This window comes from Nicotiana tabacum, chromosome 13, assembly GCF_000715075.1.
Source record: "Nicotiana tabacum cultivar K326 chromosome 13, ASM71507v2, whole genome shotgun sequence".
NCBI lineage: Eukaryota > Viridiplantae > Streptophyta > Magnoliopsida > Solanales > Solanaceae > Nicotiana > Nicotiana tabacum.
The window spans coordinates 86690558-86709506 of NC_134092.1; the positions used below are offsets into that span (position 1 = coordinate 86690558).

Below are 18949 nucleotides of genomic sequence, written 5' to 3' on the forward strand. Positions count from 1 at the left end.
AAGTAGAATCGCTAGTAGCAATGCAGGCCCAAATTGCAGCTATGGCTAAGGACATCAAACAACTGACGATAGCTCAGGTGCAAAACCAACCACATGTGGGATGTGACATCTGTGGATTGGGACTTCCTATACATGAGTGTCAAGATACAGCTGAGGAAGTCAACATTGTGGGGAACTTTAATAGAGGAAACTACTAATGTGGGAATAACTATAATGCTATGGTTCAAAGAGATCCAGTTCTTTCGTAGAGTTCACCTAGTGGGAGTCTGAACTCATGGCAGCAAAATAATCCTAGACCCCAGGGTCAGGGACCACCAGGTTTTCAGAACCAGCAGAGGCAGCAATACCAGCCACAACAACCAAATCAGTCTAGTATGGAAGATCTCATGAAGGCATTCATCAACAAAACAGATGAAACATTCGAGACTCAGGGCACAACTATCCGAAATTTAGAAAGACAAATGGGACAAATTACAAATCTGTTATCTGAGAGGCCTCCTGGGACTCTTCCCTCTGACACTGAAAAGAACCCAAAGGAAATAATCAAAGTTGTATCTCTGAGAAGTGGCAAAACATTGGCTGACCCAGTGGTGAAAGCTAGACCCGAGGTGGTGAGCAAACAGACTGAGACACCAGTAGAGAAAAAGAGTGAAGAGAAAAAAGGCCAGAGTAGTGGGGTGCAAAAAGAGATTAAAGAAAGTAGACATATGGCAGCTCTACCATTCCCTCAAAATATGAGGCGGGAGAAACTTGACAAATATTTTACGCGATTCTTGGAGATGCTTAAGCAACTTTATGTGAACATTCCCTTCACAGAGGTACTCACTCAAATGCCTGCTTATGCAAAGTTCTTGAAGGAAATCTTGTCTAGCAAGAGAAAATTAGAGGAAACAACATTGGTCAAGCTAAATGCCCACTGCAGTGCCATATTACAAAATAAAATTCCCCCAAAGTGTGGGGGGGCCCAGGAAGCTTCACCATACTATGCTCGTTGGGAGTGAAAACTTCGACAAGGCCCTCTATGATTCTGGGGCGTCTATAAATCTAATGCCTTTGTCTGTATTCAGGAAACTGGAAGATGAGCTTGGAGTCATCAAATTAATACCAGTATCCCTACAACTGGCTGACCAAACCACCATTCTACCTGAGGGAATTATTGAATATATTCTAGTACGGGTGGACACGTATTTGTTCCCCGTAGACTTTATTGTGGTGGATATGGAGGTGAACAAAGAGGTGCCTTTAGTTCTAGGGAGGCCATTTTTATGTACAGGTAGAGCTATCCTTGATATTTGTGAGGGGCAGCTAATGCTCAGAGTGGGCAATAAAAAAGTGGTGTTCCAGATGAAGAGGATGATGAAATACCCCAGTGATAAGGTGTCCGCCTACTCGTGTTTCAAGCTTGATGTTGTTGGGGAATTGGCTGAAAAATACAAGTTTGACAAGATTGTGGGGATACTCTAGAGAGGTGTATTACTTAGTCTAGAACAGTGGAGGATGAAGATCCAGAAATAAAGAAAGAGGCTGAAGCTCTTGAAACTGAGGATCAAGTGCTTGATGAGGAGGAACTAAAAGAGGAGGCTTCTAAGCCTAATGTGAAATTAAAAGTCCTCCCCACTCACTTAAAATATGCTTTTCTTGAAACTAATAATTTTCCTATGATTATTTCTGCTGACTTGACAGGTACATAGGAGAAAAAACTGGTGGAGCTACTGAAAAAGCATAAGAAGGCCATTGGCTGGGGGCATAATTGATATTCAAGGAATCAGTCCAACCATCTGCATGCACAAAATTCTGTTGGAAGAAAATAGCAAGCCAGTGGTGCAGCCCCAACGCAAGTTGAACAAAACTTTGGAAGAGGTAGTGCAGAAGGAGATCATCAAATTGCTAGATGCGGGAGTGATTTTCCCCATCTCTGATAGCCAGTGGGTAAGTCCAGTGCAAGTTGTACCTAAGAAGGGAAGCATGACAGTGGTGAAAAATGAAGACAATGAGTTGATCACCACAAGAACAGTCACCGGGTGGAGAATGTGCATTGATTATAGACGGCTGAGTGATGCAACAAGGAAAGACCACTTCCCACTCACTTTTATTGATCAAATGCTCGAGAAAGTGTCTGGACATGGATGCAACTGCTTCTTGGATGGGTAATCAGGCTACAATCAGATACCCATTGCCCCTGAAGATGTTGAGAAGACCACATTCACTTGCCCGTCAGGTATTTTTTCTTACATGAGGATGTCATTTGGGTTGTGTAATGCACCTATCTTTTTTCAGAGGTGCATGCTGTCTATATTCTCTGATTTAAATGGGAAGTGTCTAGAGATGTTCATGTATGATTTCACCCTCTTTGGTGATGAATTTGAGGATTTCTTGATGAATTTGAAGCTCGTGCTTAAACATTGTAAAGCCGCTCACTTGGTTCTTAACTGGGAGAAGTGTCACTTCATGGTGAAGGAGGGAATTTTCCTATGCCACAAATTAACTACACATGGACTTAAAGTTGACAGAGCTAAGGTTGATGTAAAATCTAGGCTCCCTCCACCAACTTTTGTGAAGAGCATAAGAAGTTTCTTGGGACATGCTGGGTTCTATAGGAGGTTCATCAAAACATTTTCCAGCATTACCAAGCCGTTGACCGCATTGCTAGCAAAAGATATCAAGTTTGTTTTCAATATGGAGTGCTTAAGAGCATTCGAATTGATAAAGGAAAAGCTTGTGAGTGCTCCTATTATGGTGACACCAGATTGGAGCCAACCATTTGAGATAATTTGTGATGCTAGTGATGTAGTTGTGGGAGCAGTTCTGGGGCAAAGAAAAGATAAAATGTTTAGGCCCATCTACTATGCAAGCAGGACGCTGAATGATGATCAAGTGAGCTATGCCACTACTGAGAAAGAGTTCTTTGCTGTGGTCTTTACTTTTGACAAGTTTAGATCATACCTTGTGGGGAGTAAAGTGATTGTACACACTGATCACTCAGCCTTGAAATACCTGTTAAGTAAGAAAAAGTCCTAGCCGTGTCTGATGTGGTGGGTATTATTGCTCCAAGAGTTTTACTTGGAGATTAAAGATAAGAAGGGCACAGAAAATCAAGTCGTAGATCATCTATCTCAACTTGAGAAACCTCCGATTGAAACAGTTGAAATAAGGGAAGAGTTCCCTGATGAGAAAATTTTCTCCATAGCTGCAGTCTCCGAAAGGCCGCCTTGGTATGCTGATGTAGCCAACTATTTGGCTAGTGGATGGTTGCCTCGTGACCTCACTTGTGATCAAAGACGAAAGCTTCAAGGTGAGGTAAAAAGTTATTTTTGGAATGACCCTTTCTTGTTTAAACTGTGTGCAGATGGTGTGATTGAAAGATGTGTGCCTGAAGGAGAGATGGCAAGCGTTATGTCTCATTGCCATGATGAAGCAGCTAGAGGACACTATGGTGGAAATTGCACTACAACAAAGGTCATGGAAGCAAGTTTCTTTTGGCCTACTTTATACAAAGATGCAAGAGCGTATGTAGCTGCATGTGACAAGTGTCAGAGGGCAAGTAATATTAGCAAGAGAGACGAAATGCATCTCAACTCTATTCTGGTATGTGAAATTTTTGACGTTTGGGGTGACTTCATGGGTCTATTCCCAACGTCGCATTCTCATGAGTATATCCTAGTAGCCGTTGACTACGTCTCTAAATGGGTCGAAGCAATCCCTACTAGGACCAATGATGCTCGGGTGGTGTGTGAGTTCTTACGGAAGAACATCTTTACCCGCTTTGGGACACCTCGAGTGATTATCAGTGACAATGGGTCACACTTTGTGAACAAGCAGTTTGTTGCATTGATGTCCAAGTATGGGGTCACACACAAAATAGGAACCCCACACCATGCCCAAACTAGTGTGTAAGTTGAAGTGGCTAACCAGGAACTTAAACGAATTCTTGAAACGATGGTTAGTGCTTCTCATAAGGATTGGTCTGTAAAGTTGGATGAATCTCTATGGGCGTACAGAACTGCGTTCAACACAACTATAAGGACTTCACCATTCAAATTAGTGTATGTAAAATCATGTCATCTACTTGTTGAGATAGAACATAAAGCTTATTGGTCAATTAAGATGCTTAATCTTGATCTTAGTCTTGTAGGTGAACATAGGTTGGCGCAGATAAATAAATTGGACGAGTTTAGACTGGACGCGTATGAAAATGCACGAATTTTCAAGGAAAAGACAAAAAGGTGGCACGATCGTATGATTACGCCAAAGGAGTTTCATGACAATAGCAGACTTAAGTTGTTCCCAGGAAAATTCCAATCAAAATGGACAAGTCCGTATGTGGTAAAACATGTCTCACCGTACGTCGCCGTTGAAATTCTGGATGAAGAAGGGAATGAAATCTTTAATGTGAATGGGCACAGGTTGAAATCGTACCTTGTTGGAGGATTTGACAAGCAATCCACTAGAATCGTGATAAAATGAGCCTAAGTGATGGAGTCAAGCTGACGACTATAACTCAGAACTACTTCTAACCCTTTTTCTTGCTTTTTAGAATAGTTTAGATAATTGTAGTTTAGGATTATTAGAGTTTAGGAGTTGTGGTGCTTGTTTGGGTAGGTATAAGCATGAGTTGGACATAAAATAAGTACATAATAGAATCGGGGTGCAACCCGTGAGCTAAATATCAAAAACGAGGCAAACTCTGTGAAAATTGGCCTAGCGCACCACGTAAGGCACCCTGCCGTGCACCGCGCCATGCCAAATGGCTCTCTAACAAAAACAATCCTGCCTCTGATAAGATCCACTACTGCGCGGCGTGGGGCGCCGCACGCCGCGACGCGGTAGTTCAATTTTGTAGTTTTAATTTATATAAAAAAAATTGAAATTAAAAATAAAACGCCGAGACCCCCCTTTTTTCTCCTTCCACAGACCCCCCCCCCCCCAATTCTCTCTCACATATCTCTCCTCTCTAACTCTCCTCCAATTCCCCCATTGTTCTTCTTCTCAAATTACTTCCACACACACCTCCAATCCCTCCTATCCATCTTCAAGGTAAGTCTTCCTCTCATCTCATCTCTTTTCTTCTAGTAGTTGCTTGTAGTATTTAAGTAGTTTTATTTTATTTTAAACCAAACCCTAGGTAGATGTAGTTGTGTTAATGTTCTTTGCCTATTATGGCCGAAAATGATGCTTAACTTGTGGGGCTTTCATTGTTCTTATGATTGTGGAAGATTTTTGGTATGTCTTGGTGCTTATTGAATAAATATATGGTAAAGTATGGCGGATGTGCCTTTATGTCTGAAAATAGGAGGAAAGTTTGTGCAAATTTAGAGTACTTTGTGCCATTGTTGCATTGTGGTGGTGTTGTGCTTATTGTAGGGTGGTTGATTGGTATGTTGGGTAGTAATCTTAGATTAATGGAAGTTTAAATTATGAGGTAAATTTGGTGACTACCATATGCTTGATGAAATGCCTAAGTGACATAGAAGATGACATTGTAGCTTAACTGGATGCTAATTGTTATGAGATAATGTGATGTTATATGATAAGTGTGGGGTGGGAGGTCATGTTTTTATGTTGTGAAATCTTAACGTTTTAGCCCGAGTGCTAATCGATTGGCCACCCCATGTTAATGTATTGCTAGGTGCTAATTCGAATGTCCGATTTATGCGATATGCTTGTGTAGTGTTGTATTTTAACTTCTGCATTTTGTTTGTACTGAATTAGTATAACTTCTTATTTTTCTTTTCTTAGTTACTAGTTAGCTTCTTGATTTTGTATTTTACATTAGTATAGTCCGTGGTTATGTTGTTATAATATTATGTTGATGGTTAGGTGGGCTGTTGATTGCTTGTGGCATGCTTCCAATGGGGTAGTCTGAGTCCCCGATATATATTGTACTTGTGAACATTCCAATAACATAAGTGTGGGGTGGTTACCCCGTTTGGCCTTGTTTTGTTTTACGTGTTGTGGCTAATATTGTTCGTCTTGTGCAGGTACAATGTCTCACTTCCCTAACAAACGCTCTAGGAGGTAGGTGGGCGCCTCCCCCGCCCTAATGGAGGAGGAAGAGGAGCGCATTAATCCAGATGCGGATGTAGTACCATAGTGCAAATTTGGTATTCGGGTTATCCCAGCCCATGCTAGACATTGGTTCCAGATGTTTGTCCCTGCGGTGAACCCAGAGCCTGAGGTTGCTATTGGCGATAGGAAGTTGGCCCGAAAATATAATGAGATATACAACAACATTCGGGCTTTGGGTTTTGACTGTCTGTTCCGTCCAGGTGATGCGGTGAACGTGAACCTGGTAAAGGAATTTTATTCCAACTGGCAACCTGAGGCCAGCCTGGATGCTGTGTATGAAGTATGGGTATGAGGTAAAGTGATTCCATTCTCCTCCCAAGTGATCAATCGGACTATGGGTTTCACAGAGCATTCCCACAAGTTCTTTCAAAGGTTTCTCCGTCGGCCAGACTATCCGGATATCCGCCGATAGCTATGTGGCGGTGACTCTTCTGCTGCATGGACACAGGATATGAATGAATTCCACAAGGACATGAAGAAGGGAACATTCCATTGTCTGGCTAAGGTTATTTTGCGATTAATCAATGCCAAAATCATGCCCACCCAAAGTGAATCTGATGTCTTACGGCTGAAAGTGTATTTGATCTATGCCTGGTGAGAGTGCGAACACTAGGGGCCTGCCGCCTATTCTACCCGAGTATGATCAGTCAGTTGTTGCAGGCGCACCATATAGAGGAGGAGTTTCACTATGACCGGACCATCCCCGTGACATATCCTATCAAGGCCTTTGATATCACGGTAGTAATAGATCCTCCTGCTGCTGCTGCTAATGTCACTTCGGACCAGAGACTGGTCCGTGTTGGGGAAACACTGCAGCTGCTGTTTGCTAATTTGAGCCTTCGCTTTGCTCGGGGGGAGACTGATTTGGCGGAGCTGCAGCAGGACCACCCCCTTTCTGCTGTCACTCAGTAGTGGTTGGGATCTGTGGGGGGAGGACAGCTGCCACCAGATAAGGATATGAACTCCGTTCCCTCCTATTATGAGGAGTATTTGCGCACCTTTGAGGGTGCTGATGATTAGGCCAAGGGCCTCAGGGAGTCACCTTTTCACTCTTGTTTTACTATTTTTCATTGGGGACAATAAAATTTCATGAGTGTGGGCTGGGGTGCTCCTATTTGATTGTATTTGTTTTTGTATTTGTTTTCTATTTGCCAGTTGGTTTTGTTTGATTTGTTTCTTGCTTTAGTAGACAATATGGTGTGTAAATTATAATTCTGAATTCTATCGGCCTGTAATAGTTAGTAATTAATTATTTAGTTTCGACTCTTCCCGACGATGGATTTTGTCGACTGACTTCTTGAGGGATTTGAAGTCGAACGAGAAAAATACAAACAAAAAAAAAAATTGAAAATCCAAAAATATGTCTTTTATTTTATTCTATTCTATTTTACTTTCTTAGGTAGTGTAGTAATTCCCCCTTGGTTTTTCTTTGTGTCGCGGTTCTTTTTCAAGGGTTTTACTTAAACCGGGTGTAGTTAGTTTTTTTATTTTTGTTTTATAGGAATAAAGAATCTTGAGTCACACTGCTAATTTGAAGCAATTTTCCTTGACTGCATATGCCTTGAGAGTGGTAAGTTCCTTAGTCGTGACGCCTAGGCACAGTTCTTGACTCTTAGATAAGTGCCTTAAATTGCTTGATTGTAACTCTGCTTAACTGCTTTGACTAGAGAGTCGGGAAAGATCCGATCCTAAGTGAGTTATGTGCCAATGTATGGGTGAGGTTTTTGTTGATAATCTGTGCATGTCAGTTGATGTCTAGAACTTGCCTTGTGTGTTTGCAAAGAGAAATAACAGTTTTGTTCAGTTTAGGAAGTGATATAGGCATTTCTTTGTTGAGCCAGATATATGCTTTTGCCCACCTAATTAATGGTTATCTTAGTTAGCTCTTTTGAGCCTGTAATCCTATTTCTTTGGCAATCACACTATAAGCTTGACCCCTTTGTTTGAATTGTCTAGCTGTTTGAACCTTTTACCTCTTTTGAGTACTTGAATTTGGTATGAGCTTGTTAAAAACTACAAGGAGGTATAATTAGGTTTTGAGTGGAACTATAGAAAAGGCGAAAGGTGCACTGTTGTGAGAGCTACTTGTAGAGAATTGAGAAAACAAGAAGAGAAAATCAGAATCTAGAAAAAGAAAAATTGTTGATGTTTGTATATATTATAAAGAAAAATTATTCCTTACTAGTGGTAAATTTTGCTTTGTCTGTGCTTAAAGAAATTGTGAGCTTGATGTCAATATGATGTGAAGGTTGGGATTTGGTTCAATACAAGTGTGAGGTTTAAATTGTGAAATTGTAAGTATTAAAGTGCTCAGGGAGGTGTATCCACTATATCCATATGTATCCTACCCGCCCCGCAGCCTACATTACAACCAAAATAATGTCCTATTTGATCCTTGACTGAATGAGCTCAATTAGTAGAGTATTACACTACGGGCAAGCTTATGGTACATTCTCTATGGCACATGAATTTTATTTCTGAGAGTGAGTGAATTCTTTCTATCTTGAGTTCCTATTTGTTCTTGAATTTGACTATGTAGGGAACTACTCTCTATTGTTTGTGTGAGGGCACATAACTTATGAAGGTAAGATAAAGTCTTTGACCTCTGTGTTAGAGTAAGTGAACATGTTGTGAAAAACGCATGGTGCTTTTGAGTCGAGTCTTGAGGTTAGGATGTTATGACATGGTGTTTAGTCTATTTTAAATAATCTTGGCATGGTGTGTTAGGGAGGTTGTTTGATGGAAAGGTCGTCCCTATATGAAGTGTAGTTTGATTGCTCGAGGAAGAGCAATGGTCTAAGTGTGGGGTGGTAATAGTCTAAGGCTAGAAACTCGTGTTTTAGCCGTAGTATTGCACTCTAATTACTGCATTTTACGTGTGTTTGAGCTTAAATGATAGTGAATTATATTTATTACGTGTTTTATGCCTTGCGGGAAGTGATTCCGAGCTAACAAATTAATTTGGAGCTGAATCGATCAATTTGGAGCTTTGAAGTCTGAGTAAAAGCCCAATAAATTAAGCCGAGATCGTGTTCGGGGGTCGTGTACCAAGTCTGGATGTCAAAAGAGGATGAAACACTTTCAATCTGAGAAAATGACACTGCCGCGCTGCATGGGGCGCCGCAGTGCGCGATGTGGCAGTGAAAAACTTGCCTGACAAGAAAAATACATGCCCGCTGATAATCTCCATAGGCGCGGCACGGCGTGCAGCACGGGGCGTGGCGCGGCACAGATGTACAAAAATAGCGGAGTAGTTTCCAACTTCAGCTTGGAAAGAGTAGCTTCGTCCGTGTTTGTTTCTACATGGTATAAATACACCAAAAACATAATTTTTATGGGACTTTTGACCTACAAAAGATTGGAGAACCAACCAAGGCAAGAAGACTCTAGAATTCATCAATATTTTGACCTGCAATCGGTGCAATACGGGAGTTTGTATCGAATCATTAGAATTGATGTTTTATTTGTTTCTGAACCTTATTGAGATATCTTACTACATTGTTATGGAGTAAATTCCATTAGGGTGATGACAGATACGGTGTTTCGATAACTTGATTTAGGATTCGATTCTTGATAATCGTTAGAATTAATTGATGGAGCTTTAGTTTGTATTGTGGAGTTAATTATTATTTTTCTTAATCGAAAGAGGAGTTTGATATTGAATTTCTTCACATCTTATGCTCTATTTTAAATTCTTGATTCAATTAGGTAATCGAAAGAGCCTCTTGAATTGTTAATCGAACTAGAAAAGAGGGGAATATTCGTGAGAAGTGACCCTTTAGATCATAACCATCATTTTATTGTTGCAATTGTTTACCATGATTCCATTGGATAAATTACTGAAATTAACGTTTAATCAAAAGAGGAATATTAACTTCAAGTGTAATTTGATTATCGGTTGAATTCGTGAGAATCAACCGTATTATAGAGTGAATTAACTCAAGAATTGGATCCCGAGGCAGTTATCTGGTACCTATCTAATCAAATACCCTTATTCCCCTCATTGATATTTCTTCGTTGCTCATCTGCTATCTTTTGTGATCAATTGTTATTTGTTTAATTTTTAGTAGTTACTCGTAGTAACAGTCATCAAATCAAGTGTTAAATTTCCTTGATAGTAATCAACTAGAGATTATTTGAAAATTATTTAAATCCAATCCCTGTAGAGACGATAATTAATCTATACTATTTGTGACTAGCGAACAATAATTATGTGTTGTGTTTTGCGCTCGTCAGCTTCCTACTGCGTTCATGAAGGACAAAACCATAAACTAGCACCAGTAGTAGCAAAACACCCAAACCTGGTCTGAAACCATCCCGAAACACACCCGAGACCCCCGGGACCCCGTTCACTCATAGAACCCATTCCCAATACCTTATCCAAACTCTTCCAAAGGCTTGAAACTCCAAGGATAACATCAAAACCACGAATCGATGATCAAAACATTCTCCTAACTTTCAAACATTCAAACTTCGCCGAACACATCCGAACCGCACTTAGACATTCCGGATCGCGACCAAGCTTCACGCACCAGTTCCAATCAATAAAACGAACCTATCCAAGGTCCTGAAACACTGCCCGAAGTTCGATAACACCAAAGTACACTTTAAGTCAGACTTAGCAAATTTCAAAACCTTTAAAATGCAAACTTCTGATAATACCATCAGCATTTGGAACACGAATCCGACATTGAAGCCGCATAACACCATCATCTCCAATCACAACCTCTTTAGCACCACCCCGTTGCACCATGGCTTTCAACACCAACAAGTGAGGATCATTAAACTGGCGAGCCTTGATACGCTCCAACAACGAAAACTGTGCCACAACACAAGCAAGAACCCGACTAGGCTCTAAAACATCCAATCTCACAAATCGATTGGCTAAGGCCTGAACACCATAGCTAGGGGCCTCTCCACTACCGGTAAATATGCCAAACTACACATGCTCTCAGCCTTCCTACTCAATGTATCGGCCACTACATTGGCCTTCCCCAGATGAAATATGGTGATATCATAGTCTTTCAACAACTCTAACCATCTTTGCTGCCGCAAATTAAGGTCTTTCTACTTGAATGGATTCTGGAGACTCTGATAGTCGGTATAAACCTCACATAGAATGCCGTATAGATAGCGCCTCCAAATCTTTATGAACAATGCCTGCCAACTCTAAATCATACACAGGGTAATTCTTCTCATGAACCTTCAACTGCCGAGACGCATAGGCAATCACCCTACCGTCCTGCATCAATACCGCTCCAAGCCCAATACGTGATGCATTACAATACACGGTGTAAGATCTCGAACCTGTAGCCAATACCAATACTGGGGTTGTAGTTAATGCAGTCTTGAGCTTCTAAAAGCTCAACTCACACTCGGTGGACCACCTGAAAAGAGCACCCTTATGGGCAACTTGGTCAATAAGGCTGAGATATATGATAACCCCTCAACGAACCGCTAATAATAACCCGCCAAACCCAAGAAGCTCTGAATCTCTATAGCTGAAGTAGGTCTAGGCCAGTTCTGAACCGCTTCAATCTTTTTAGAATCCACCTTAATACCCTAGGAAGATACCACATGGCCCAAAAAGGCAACCAAGTGTAACCAGAACTCATACTTTGAAAACATGGCATATAATTGACGATCCCTCTGAGTTTTGAAATACGATCGAAGATGATGCTCATGCTCCTCTCGACTATGGGAGTAAACCAAAATATCATCAATGAAGACAATCACAAAAGAATCCATATAGGGCTTGAACACCCGGTTAATCAAATCCATAAAGGTTGCTGGGGAATTAGTCAAGCCAAATGACATCACTAAGAACTCATAGTGACTATACCGAGTCCGAAAAGTTGTCTTAGGGACATCTGATGCCCTAATATTCAACTGATGGTAGCTAGATATCCAGTTAATCTTCAAAAACACTTTCGCTCTGAAGCTGATCAAATAAGTCATCAATCCTTGGCAATAGATACTTGTTCTTGATGGTGGCTTTGTTCAACTGCCGATAGTCTATACACATCCTCATCGTCCCATCTTTATTCTTCACAAACAATACTGGTGCACCCCAAGGTGAGACACTAGGTCTAATGAATCCCTTATGAAGCAAATCCTACAACTACTCCTTTAATTCTTTCAATGCAACTGGGGCCATATGGTATGGTAGGGTAGAAATGGGCTGAGTGCCCGGAACCAAGTCAATGCAGAAATTGATATCTCTATTAGGTGGTATCCCTAAAAAATCTATAGGAAACACCTTTGGTAACTCGTGCACAACTGGTACTGCATCCATGGAAGGAACCACCACACTAGGATCATGGATATAGGCCAAATATGCAAGGCACCCATTCTGGACCATATGCCGAGCCTTCACGTATGAAATGACCATGCTAGTGAAATGGACAGGAGTCCCTTTCCACTCTAATCGAGGCAACCCCAGCATGGCTAATGTCACAGTCTTGGCGTGACAGTCCAAAATAGTATGATAAGGTGACAACCAATCCATGCGTAAGATCACATCAAAATCTACCATATTAAGAAGTAGAAGGTCTACACTAGTCTTATAGCTCCCGATAGTGACCAAACAAGCACGATATACCCGGTCTACCACAATACATTCTCTGACATGTGTAGACACATAAACAGGACCACTCAAAGAATCACGAGACATATCCAAATATGAAGCAAACTAGGATGACACGTATGAATAAGTGGAACCCAGATCAAATAGATCTGATGCATCTCTATGGAAAACTGGAATAATACTTGTGATGATCGCCTCCGGCGACTCTGCCTCAGGTCTAGTTAAGAATGCATAAAAACGGGGCTGAGCCTCACCACTCTGAACTTCGCCTCTCAGATGGCCTCTAATTTGCTGGCCTCTACCTCTAACAGTCTGACCACCACCTCTAACTGCTTAAAACCTGCCTCTAGCTGGCTGAGCGGGTGGTGGAGCAACTGGTGCCGGAATCATGGCACGAGTACCCTGCTGTGATTTACTGCTCCTCAATCTAGGATAGTATCTCCGGATATGACCAATGTTGCCACACTCAAAGCAACCTCGCGACTGGCCTAACTGCTAAGTCTGAAATGATCTCTGATGACTCGAATGACCACCGTAGTAACTCTGTAGCGGTGGTGCGCAAATAGGAGCTGAAGGTGTGCTGAATATTGACTGCTCAGGATGGGATCCGTAAGAACCATGACTGCCCGAAGCACTGTGTGCTACCTGAAGCGCTGACTGAATCGGCCTGTGAGGATGACCTCTACCAAACGAACCCTTTCCTCCAAATGGGGCACCACTAAAACCACTAAAATGATGAGTCCTCTTCTCAGATGCCGTGTCTCTACCCTGGCCACAAACCCTCTTGATCCGTCTAGCAATCCTTTCAACTCGATTAAAGGAAATATCATCCTTACTCTCTCTGGCCATCTTTAGTCTGATACCGAAAGTAAGGCCATCTTTGAATCTCCTCACCCTCTCCCTCTCAGTAGGGATCAATATAACTGCATGACGAGATAGGTCCACAAATCTGGTCTCGTACTGGGTAACAATTATGCTACCCTACTGGAGGCACTCAAACTAGTTGCGGTACTCCTTTCTTAGAGTAAAAAGAATAAACTTCTCCAAAAATATATGTGAGAACTGATCCCAAGTGAGTGGAGGTGAACCTACTGGTCTGCCTCGAACATAATCCCGCCAACATCTCTTGGCAGAACCGGTCATCTGAAACACTACGAAGTCAACACCATTGGACTTCACAATACCCATATTATGCAACACCCCGTGGAAATGGTCCAAGTAATCATGTGGGTCCTTATAAGGTTTACCATCAAAATGAATAGGAAAGAGCTTGGTGAACTTGTCCATCTTCTTTAGCCCCTTAGAAGACATCGCGGGATTCTCCCCGGACTGTGTAGCAATAATAGGCTGAACTACTGCAACTGGCGGAACTGCCGGAGTCTGATATATGGGATCCATCTTCTCCGAAGTGTGAGTAGCGGGAGTCTGGGCTCCTCCCCCAGCCTGAGAGACGGATGGTGCTACAGGAAATACACCGGCCTGGGTGTAATGACCCAACTGGTCATTTTGACTTTTAGAACCCCGTTCCCCTAAATAAAACTCCCCGTATGTACTTTTATTAATTTATGACTTACGGGGATGGTTGGTTCGGGATTTGGAAGTGTTCGGGTTGAAATCGGAACACTTGGTTCCTTAAGTTGGCCTTAAAATGCTAAGTTTGACTTCGATCAACATTTGAGAAAATGAACTCGGAATATAATTTTAATGATTCCAACAGCTCCGTATGGTGATTTTGGACTTAGGAGCGTGTCCGAAATTTTATTTGAAAGTCCGTAGTTAAATAAGGCTTGAAATTGCTAAAATAGGAATTTAAGCTTGGAAGTTTGACCGGGGAGTTGACTTTTTTGATATCCGGGTCGGAATCCAGTTCTGAAATTTTTTATATCTCTGTTAGGTCATTTATGACTTGCGTGAAAAATTTGAGGTGAATCGGACTTGATTTGATAGGTTCCGACGTCGTTTGTAGAAATTAAAAGTTTTAAAGTTTATTAGGCTTGAATTTATGTGTGATTCGTGTTTTTAGTGTTGTTGGATGTGATTTGAAGACTCGACTAAGTCCGTATGATGTTTTAGGACTTGTTAGTATATTTGGTTGAGGTCCTGAGGGGCTCGGGTGAGATTCGGATGCTTAACGGATCATTTTTGGACTTGGCTTGATAGCTGAAGTTCTGGTTTCGGCAGGTTCTGGTTTCCTTCTACGCGATCGCGTGAGAAGGTATGCGATCGCATAGGGTTAATTGGGCAGCTGAAATTTTGTGCTATGCGATCGCATGTGCGAGTTCAAGATCATATAGGTTTAGCAAACTGTGATATGCGAACAAATGGCTAAGACCGCGTTCGCGAAGAGGAAACGAAGCATAACCTGGTCCACACGCTTAACCCTTCGCGATCACATGGATGAGTATGCGATCACGTAGGTCTAGGAATGCTGTGTTTCGCGATCATGTGGAGTTAACCGCGATCGCATAAGCTTAATTCTGGGCAACCTTATTTTGTTCTTCGGGATCGTGTGCCTTTGGCCGCGATCGCATAGAAGAAATCACTGGATAGAATATTTAAGTTCTGAAAATGGGACTTCGTCCCATTTTCCGTTTTAACGAATTGGAGCTAGGATTGAGGCTATATTTGGGAGATTTTTAGAAAAAATATCGGGGTAAGTGTTCTTAACTAAATCTTGGTTAGATTACCTAAATCCATCACTGTTTTTATCAGTTAATTGGTGAATTAAGTTGAAAAATTTTGAAAACCCTCTTGGATAAATTTGAGGATTTGCGTGGTTGAATGAGCGTTCATATTTCGTAACTTTTGCCGGATTCCGATACGTGGGCCTTGCGGGCAATTTTTGAGTTAATTTTAGATTTTATTGAAAAATATAGTATTTTCTTATGGAATTGATTCTATAATTTTTGTTGACTGTATCGAATTAATTAAGACTAGATACGAGTCGATCGGAGTCGGAAAGTCGAGGAAAAGGCATACTACTTAGTTAAATTGGAGCAAGTCGAGGTAAGTGACTTGTCTAACCTTATGTGGTGGAAGTTTCCCCTAGGATTGGTATTAATGTGATAATTGTAATATGATGAAAGTCGTGTACACGAGGTGACGGGTGTGTACACAGGCTAAATGTGAAAGATTATGTCTTTAAATTGTGTAGATCGCTGTTGCATATCAATTAAATAATTTTACCTTGTTATATTCTTCATCATTGATTTAAATGTTTATACTTTAAATTTGCTTGACCTTTTCCTGCTAATTGTTTTACATGTTTAATTGAAACTTGGTTTCTTTTATTCTGTGCATTATTTGAACGTTGATTTTCTTTAAATTAAATATTATTAATATGAATTATTGGATATTTTAAATTTGGTATTGAAGCAACGTATTAAAATTTTGAAATATTATTTTGTTGCGTTATTTATTCCCGAATATTTTTGGTGAGATTTTCGTACTCATTGTGATGGAGTTGTGAGCTATTTATTGTGGAAAAATATTATTATTGAATTATTTTGGCATGAGGCGTGAGCTCTTAATTATGGAAAAATATTGTTGTTGATTTATTTTGGCAAATTAAAATATTTGGGCACTTGAGGTGCAAATTGTGATATATTGTGATATTGATACGCATGCGGTGGTATAAGGATTGGGTGTTGAAATGCATGCGGTGAGATAAGAGTGTCTTGATACGCGTGGCTAGTAGGAAAAACTACTAGAAGTCATGCGGTGTGATAAGGATGGCTAAAACGCAGAACGCTATTTTGGAAAAAATATTTTCTTTAAAATAAATTGTGAAGGCTCCCGCAGTGATATAAGGGAATGAGATATAATGAATTTATTTATGATTTGGGACTACGAGTCGGTACCTCGGGAGTGCCCTTGTTGATATTGATTTATGGCCGCAGTTGCCTTTGATTATTGTTGTGATTTTCTTAAGGTTGAAAAGAATTCTATTTCTTTTCCATGAGGTATTAATTGCCATTATTTGGTGTAATTAAATGGTGACATGCTACTTGATTTATTTCCATTGTCATTTTATCTTATTATATTGTTAAATATTTTACCATGCTATTATTTATTTTCCAGTAGGGCCTGACCTGACCTCGTCACTACTCTACCGAGGTTAGGCTTGGCTCTTACTGGGTACCGCTGTGGTGTACTCATACTATGCTTCTGCACATCTTTTGTGCAGATCCAGGTACATCTTATCAGACCAGGCGTCAGTAAACTAGCTGTACGAGGAGACTTCGAGGTATATCTGCCAGCGTCCGCAGACTCCGGAGTCCCCTTCAATCTTACTATGTTGTCTTCCTTATTTGCTTTAGACTCTGATGTATAGAGACATGGAGAATAAATTCTTAGAAGCTTGTGACTTATTTCTACTGGGTTTTGGGAGTTGTAATTATTTGAATTGTAGTTTATTTATTTAGATATCTATTATTATTCCGCATTGATAGGCTTACCTAGTATTAGAGACTAGGTGCCATCACGACCTCCTACAGAGGGAATTTGGGGTCGTGACACTGGGCCACACTCTCCTTAAGGCCCACTAAGCGGGCTAGGAGTCCTGAAGTACGGGAGTAGTTTATTTATTTCAGATATCTATTATTATTCCGCATTGATAGACTTACCTAGTCTTAGAGACTAGGTGCCATCACGACCTCCTATGGAGGGAATTTGGGTTCGTGACAAGTTGGTATCAGAGCTCTAGGTTCATAAGTGTTATGAGTCACAAACAAGTTTAGTAGAGTCTTGCGGATCGGTACAGAGACATCTGTACTTATCATCAAGAGGCTATGGAACTGTTTGGAAAATATTCACTTCTTTGATTCCTTGTCGTGCGTAATTGTTGAATTCAAAGTTCTAAACCATTATCTTTCTATTCTCTCACAGATGGTGAGGACACACACAACTGGATCCGATGATCAGACACCCGTGCCCTCTGTTGGAGCCGCAAGAGGCCGGGGTTGGGGCAGAGGCCAAGCCAGAGGTCGAGGAAGACCATGTGTTGCAGCCAGAGCACCTGCAAGAGCTGCTGTACCAGAGCCACCAGTAGTTCCAGTTGGAGAACAGGCACCTGAGATGCCCGTTACTACTCCTGCACTTCAGGAGACTCTTGCCCAGTTTTTGAGCATGTTTGGCACTCTAGCTCAAGCAGGGTTAATTCCACTTGCTCCTGCCACATCTCAGGCCGGGGGAGAGCACAGACTCCCGCCGCCCGTACTCCAGAGCCACGGGCCCAAGTTGACCATGCCCCATAGGTTATACCAGTGCAGCCAGTTGTCCTAATTCGGCCTGAGATTAGGACAGCAGTTTCAGAAGGGGAGCAGCTCAGGCCCGAGAGGTACAAAAAGTACCACCCTCCCATAAGTACCACCCTCCCACTTTCAGCGGTTTAGCTTCAGAGGATGCTCAGGGTTTTCTGGAGGAATGTCACTGTATCCTTCGTTCTATGGGTATTGTGGATTCCAGTGGAGTTTCTTTTACGGAATTCCAGTTTAGAGGAGAAGCCTACCAGTGGTGGCGGGCATATGAGTTGGATAGTCTCGCTGAGGCATCTTCACTCACTTGGGCTCAATTTTCAGATATGTTCTTAAGGGAGTATGTTCCTCAGAGTCTTAGAGATGCATGGCGCATAGAGTTTGAGCAGCTGCGCCAGGGTTCTATGATCGTGTCAGAGTATGCGGTCCGATTTAGTGAGTTGGCTAGGCATGCACCAACCTTAGTTGCTACTATTCGAGAGTGGGTTCGCAGATTTATTGAGGGTCTCCACCCTAGTATCAGATTCAGTATGGCTCGAGAGCTAGAGATGGACATCACATACCAACATGTGGTGTCAATTGCTAGGAGATTGGAAGGTATGCGGACTAGGGAGAGGGAAGAGAGGGAAGCTAAGAGACCCTGAGATTCTGGCACATATAATAATTCTCGTACCCCAGTTGCAGCCCGTTATGGTAGAGGTTATGTGAGCCGTCCTATTCATTCAGCACTTCAAGCTTCCAGTGGTATTCCGGCTACTCCCAGACCTCAGGTTCCATATTATGCACCGCCAGTGTCTACTATACCTCCTGTACGGGGTGCTTTCAGTGGGCAGTCTAATCGATCAGGCCCGATCAAGTCCCAGTAGCCATGTCCTCCGAGGGCTTATTTTGAATGTGGTGACACTCGTCATATTATGAGAGATTGCCCCAGATTTAGGAGGGGTGCACCTCCGCATATTTCTCAGGCCCCACCTATTCCACAGGGTCCTTAGGCTTTTCAAGCCATGATTACTGCACCAGTTTCCACTCCACCTGCACAGCT

The 18949-nt window shown here is 41.7% G+C and overlaps 1 protein-coding gene across 1 annotated transcript; it reads left to right on the forward strand.

Annotated features, from left to right (window-relative positions):
• Positions 1 to 374: 374 nt before the first annotated feature.
• Positions 375 to 3018, forward strand: LOC142168208 (uncharacterized). The gene is made up of 5 exons (XM_075228865.1): positions 375 to 952; positions 1068 to 1436; positions 1487 to 1683; positions 2156 to 2218; positions 2324 to 3018. The coding sequence occupies exons 1-5, from the start codon at positions 375 to 377 to the stop codon at positions 3016 to 3018; spliced, it is 1902 nt and encodes a 633-aa protein (XP_075084966.1).
• The last annotated feature ends 15931 nt before the right edge of the window (positions 3019 to 18949 follow it).

Bases quoted from the DNA above. Each gene is read 5' to 3' on its own strand.
- LOC142168208 (XM_075228865.1), top strand. From the start codon at position 375: ATGGAAGATCTCATGAAGGCATTCATCAACAAAACAGATGAAACATTC. The intron at 1,437-1,486 runs GTTTGACAAGAT...TACTTAGTCTAG, and splicing joins GAATTGGCTGAAAAATACAA to AACAGTGGAGGATGAAGATC. The intron at 1,684-2,155 runs GTACATAGGAGA...ATGGGTAATCAG, and splicing joins TATTTCTGCTGACTTGACAG to GCTACAATCAGATACCCATT.